At 40.7% G+C, this 6,197-nt stretch overlaps 1 protein-coding gene across 1 annotated transcript in view; it reads right to left on the reverse strand.

Annotated features, from left to right (window-relative positions):
• Positions 1-1,123: 1,123 nt before the first annotated feature.
• Positions 1,124-6,197, reverse strand: part of LOC107043173 (zinc finger and BTB domain-containing protein 49) — a 27,550-nt gene continuing 22,476 nt past the window's right edge. Inside the window, exon 3 of the mRNA XM_015264537.1 lies at positions 1,124-2,152. Coding sequence (XP_015120023.1) covers positions 1,124-2,152 — 1,029 coding nt within the window. The remainder of the gene's footprint in view (positions 2,153-6,197) is intronic.

Raw genomic sequence — 6,197 nt, forward strand, 5'->3', positions numbered from 1 at the left:
AACTTCTATTGGCGTTTCGGAGATACAAGCGTTTTTGAGCATAATTATCAAAAATGATTCATACAGGTAAGAATTTACGGATGAAATTTCGGGTAAACATCTCGGAAATTTCTACCGAATGACATTGAAATACACTGAAATTTCCGAGGAAATTTCAAAATTCTCATCTTTGAAAAAATACGATTTGATGAGAAAACCTTCCAGTGAAAATTAGTCAACAATGAAAAAAAAATCATAAATTCAATTGTGAATTGAAATAAGTTGTAAAATATCCGTCTCATTGTCACTCAAAACTTATGAATTCACTTTAATTTTCAGCTAAAATTAAAATACGATAAACTTTTTTCCTCTAAATTGAAAGCAATGTCACCCTTTCAGAAAAATACAACTAGCCTATTCATGAAATTGCACATTATATGCAAATTACTGATAACTGAAGAAAATAAAAACTGTGAGCAATCAACTGTTTCCCAACTTTCCTACCGCCGAGAAAAAATTTCAATGAACGCATTTATTTCTGAAAATGTCCATTGATGGATCGATTTAATTCCTTCAGCTTCTCAATTATCAACGCGACTCGTTAGTAGTTAACGAAAGGCACCAACAGTAAAGGGGCCTCGTTAACAGTAACTAAATCGTTCCGCACGGTTTCTATCACTGTATGCATTCTTCACAATCCGATATCACATTGAGCAGCCGTAGTGAAATGAATTCCGCGAGCTACCGAAATTATTTCAGACTCCTTCACCACCTCAAAAAAACTAGTCTACCAGACGGAGAATACCCTCACCTTCAGTTAGATGAATCAAAAGTCTCCACCATTTATTCGCCTTTCTCTTGTCTATCCGTCATCACCCCTGGAAGATCGCCTCCACCAGTCCTTTGGCATTCGAATCCATATCACAAATTACTCTCACTATCAATAGCACAATAGCGGCAAATCTGTACGTCTAATCCTCGTCTCTTTGGTACACAAAATACTCAACAACAAAAACAATAAACAATGCAAAAAAACCCAACACAACCGCCCCCTCCTCAGGTAATTGACACATCGGGCAATGAAACCACTAAAAATTAACCCCTAGGAAGCATAAAATTCTCTTTAAGAAAAACAATAAATCCTCTAACGCTGATGGATGTGAGTCGTGAGGTGTTTTGACAGATAATCGGCGCGTGCGAAGCACTTGCCGCACATTTCGCAGTGATAGGGTCGTTCCCCTGTGTGGATCCGCAGGTGCCGAGTCAAGTCGCTCTTGCCTCCAAACGCCCTGGCGCAGAACAGGCAGACGAAGGGTCTCTCCCCGGTGTGCTTGCGAACATGAAGCTTGAGATTCTCCTTCGACCTGACGCACTTTCCGCAGAAGGGACAAGCGAACCGTCGCTCGCGTCGGTCAGTGTCATGTGCCCTGACGATGCTGAGGACCCTCTCAGTGGCCTCAGAGGCCTCCTCCATGGTATGTTCATTGGTTTCCGGGGTGTCGCCCTCGGTCTGCGCCATTATAACCGACCTCGTGGCGTCGATAGGCTGATCAGGAGCTTCCTGCACCTCCTGCAGACTCGCTGTCTCCGAATTCGTCTCTATACTCGCACTCTCCGTCAAATCTTTGGCAGTCTCCTCCGTTTCGTTCGTTGGACTGGCGGCCTCACTTCTACCCTCCACAATAGACGGCTCACCAGTGCTCGAGACCTGATCACTTCTCTCAGCTGGTGTCGATACTATCGACAATCTATTCGCCAAGTGCTCGGGTCCGCGTTGCAGACGCTCTAGAGCATGATTCAATCTGTGCTTTTTAAATGATTTTAAATACCTGAATTGCATACCACAGACGTCACACGTGAAGAGCTTGTCGGCGGGCAGGCGGGCGCGATGATTCTGCTCCCGGTGTTTAACGTATGCCGAGCGATAACGGTAACGCTGGCCGCACTGCTCACAGGTGAAGGGCTTATCGTCATTTGGCTGGCCAGCGTGCTGAAGGAGCGCATGACGCTCGAGGAGCCAGGCTGAGGGGAATGTTGCCAGGCATACGCCGCATCTACGGGCCAGGGTGGCTAGGCCGAATGTACTCTGGGGGAGGAGAGGGCTGCCTGTACTACGGGCACGATCGACTAGCGCACCCCAACCACCTGCCTCCAAACCAAGGGCCAATGACATCTGGGAACAGGTGAAATTTTACGTTACTCTGGGGCTTTATTTTTTCGCGGGAGTTCTCGGCTCGGGGAGCTACTGCTGGGGGAGCGGGTTGAGGGTGGACTTACCGGTTAATTTGATGAGTTGTTGATTGGTTTGAAGAGTGCTTTGCCATTTGATTATTCATTAGTTTGAAATTGGAGAGATTGGATAAATTATTTAATGTTAACACAAACAGTTTGCAGTTTTTATTTCACAAATTGGTAATTTACAACTATGATATGCATTCGTTCATCTAAGAACTGAAAAAAATATATTATTAGATAAAAAATGAATAAATTATTTTACATGAAAATTAAGTGTTTTCTTCTTCTCCGTTTTTTTCTTTTTTTATCTTCGTATTTCTGCCCCACAGGTGGTTTATATTTTGCGAGCGGTTCCACGCGGAGTTGAGGACAAAGTCACGGGAGTAATGGTTTTATGGTTATTTTCGTAGGAAAAACGAGCTTTTCGAATTGATTTCCGTGAGGTTGGGATTGTTTTTGTGACTTTGGCCTCAATTCTTATGGGAGATAATCCATGAGTCCAGTGGTTAGTACGAGCTTTTTTCGACGTTTTTTCCTATTTATTCGAAATTTAGTGGTTAAATTTTCATTATCCCATCTCACAAATCGTTCACTCCTCAACTCTTTCGCATTTTTTTTCCGCGCTATAAGACAACGTGTGTGAATTCCGGATTATCTACAACGGTGTGTGGATGTGTAAAGATTTTATTTCTCTCTTTTTCTCAGTGCACGATGAACTACGGGTGAACAAATAATTATTTTTCATTCTTTAAATTGATTAAAGCCGGAATTAAACCCAATGATTTGCGCTAATCGCGAGTGAGCCCAGACGTTAATATCAATAATCATATTTTTAGAGTTCTTTGTTTTATGTTTTTTTTATTTCTCTCAATAAACAGTTTATTCTTGTTTTCCGTTGTAGCGTGAGGGTAATGATATTTTTCGGCCGTAACAGCGTACCTAGAATCAGCAAGGTCGCATCAGGCGATTCCCGTTGCAACACGCGACGTGACGAGTACATTGCACGTCCCCAATAAAACGGGGATTTAAACAAAAAGTAATAACAACCTTGCTGAGTTTTTTTTTCACTCCCAAAAAATGTGAAACATGTCGTTATCAATAGACCGTTTGGACTCACTCGCACTACAAATTTAACAATATTTTCTTTGTATTTTTCTCTCATTTCCAATTGACATAACACAAACACACATTTTTCGAGTCAATTATCATTTTCCTGCATTCGCTATTTCGTTCTCTCTATTACTATTATTACTGTGATAATGGCATTATGTTGAGACTTGTGGTAGGATTGCTCATCAGAACATTGCATTACTTCAAATCATTTAATCATAAAACTCACGTATTCACATCTGTAAACGAAAAACCTTTGAAAAAAAGTTGTTTGGGTTGGCACAAAACGAAATATGTTTAAGGTAGATTATTTCCTCTGTTTTTTATTTGTTGCTTTGGTTTTTAAATACTCAGGGGATTGTGCGGGGGCGTCGGGCCGGCCCGCACAGAACTCGTCCGACGTATGAAAAATATTCCGTTGTTAAACATCGTTTTTTTATTTTTTTTATCTTTAAAAAAGTTATTGCATCTGGGTTTATCATTTTCATTTTTTCATCTTCACTTTTTAAAATCATACCTATGTTGTATAGGTACACGCATTATCATTAATATTGTACAAATATTTGTTGTAAGTCGGTACAAACGTTACTGTAGAAAAACATAACAATTTGTAGGTATTTTGTTTTTTTATATCGGTACGGAGAAAGCTTATTGATCTGTTTACTCTGTTTTTTAACGATATTCTTTTATTCCTTCTATTTTTTTCGGTATCTACTATGTGAGCTTTCAATACTATAGGAGGATGCTGGGGAGGGGCGGGAGAGGTTTTTTTTATGATTAAAATACTATTATTTATGGATTTGTCCCATCGTGCAGCTTAATCAGCGATCGGAGAAATGGAAAATAAAATTTTAATATTGTTCAATAAATTCAATCGACTCCACTGGCAATTTGAAGAGTCTTATGCGTATTATTGGGAACGTATTTTCGGAGGGAAAAGGTTCGGACGTTGTGAGGCGTTACCGAGAAGCCTTTCTTCAGGGAAACTGCGAGAGTTGTAGGGAAGTTTTGTGGGTGAGTCTTCGTAAAGCTGTTGGTTTGTGAGATATTTGTGAAATAAAATTCACAGGGGGAAAGAGTTTCTGGTTGCCAGCGACAGTTTATGGACTTCGGTACTGAAATTCAGACTTCACTTTTCGTGAAAATTCTCTGAGAATCACAGAAAAAGTTTTCGTTTTCAGGAATTTTTACGGAAATGCAGTACTCATGGTACTTAAGGAACTTTCTCAATTACTCATGGATGGTTGAAATTTCGCAACGTACGAAAGACGCAAAATTTGGATCACATGTCAATTCATCATCTCATCAGTCTCATCTTCATGCCTGCAAGAGTCGGAATTTTGAAGGGATGTAGATTCGCCAATTTATTGGCAAGATTCTATGAAAATCTGAAAATTTGAATAATTGCCCTAAATTTTGAGGGTTTTGTATTAAAAAATTCAAACTTTATTAAAAAAATTGGCTGAATTTACTAGAAAAGGACCTTGAATTCGATTTAAGGGGAAAAAGTGGATGAAATTTCAAGTTTCGCTGAAAATTCAAGTAAAACCCCAATGTTTTAACGGCAGGAAGACGGAAATTCCATAATTTACATAAATTTTAAAGTAAAAATAAATATTCACTCCTAATTTCCCTCGAATTTTTTCAAAATCTGGAATTCAAGGGGAGATTTTTCTGAATTTTTTAAATTCTTCACTCATTTTCCCGGAATAATTAAACTGAAATTTATAGTTCCCACGGATGTTTCCATGAATTTATGAATTTTCACTGACAAAATTCCTTGAAATTTCAGTGGACTATTTGTATGGTTAATTTCAGTGGTTATTTGTTAGAAATTTCCAAGACCGGAAATTTCAGTGAAAAATTCGTAACAGTACATACAACAGTGCAGAATAACACTATCATTTCCGTTGAGTTCGGACAAATGTCTCACGTGTACATATATGACAATACAAGTACGTGAGACATTCCAAGAAATACTGCGTTGATTGCAAAATTCAAATAAACCACAATCGTCCCTGGACTATAGAATGAACTTCCTCGAATTTGACTTCGCAATTTTTCCTTTCAACTCCCCAAGTTCTCCTCCCTCACCTTTCTCATTCTTATCCAGACCGTACGTATGACACAAGAGAAATGGCATCGGATTATCCGTGCGGCAAGCGGGCATCCGTTTCAATAAAAGAAAAAATGTCCCCTCTCCCCGACATCGCCCCTTTATTTAAAACAGTAAGAACTGGACTTGAGGTCAAACTCGTTGGAGAAAAACCATTCCAAGAGAGACGGAAAAAGCCCTCACTCACCAGTGGGTGGAGAAACAGTTTCTCCCCTTCTCCACATGTACGAGAAGAAATTCTGAAGGGGTGGGGTGAGTGAGAAAAGCGCGCAACCCTCCTACGCGTCTTTGCCACATACGTCACCCGGTGACCCGATCCACAAACTCACAGGGGGGCAAACGCACGAGGCGAACTGGGGTAGTAGTATCTCAACCCGGCGAGTGGTCGAGTCGAGTGGAAGTGGGGGAATGGTGTAGGCGTGTGCGAAAGGTGCGACGCTCGGGTCTTGCCCATAGGCGTAAGCACACTCGGTAAAATCCCTAAGAATTCATCGACCCAACTAAACCCAACAACTTTCCAAAAACAATATCGACAAGAATCCTTTACACTAATCCGTTATACCGCCGAGGAAAAAATCCTTCATCCATGATAAAACAATGGAAAAATGTCCCAAAGTTTTTCCATCCAATTTACCCCTATTCTCTCTCATTCTCACCCTCCCCCCCTTCCAGAGGGATTACCAAAGAGAAAGCGAGGGGAAAGGTGCGGACGTAGGCAGTTGCATCGACGAGGCCGGCGAATATCCGCGGGGGGGGG

Source organism: Diachasma alloeum, unplaced genomic scaffold (genome assembly GCF_001412515.2).
Source record: "Diachasma alloeum isolate Michigan unplaced genomic scaffold, Dall2.0 Dall_scaffold_00179, whole genome shotgun sequence".
NCBI lineage: Eukaryota > Metazoa > Arthropoda > Insecta > Hymenoptera > Braconidae > Diachasma > Diachasma alloeum.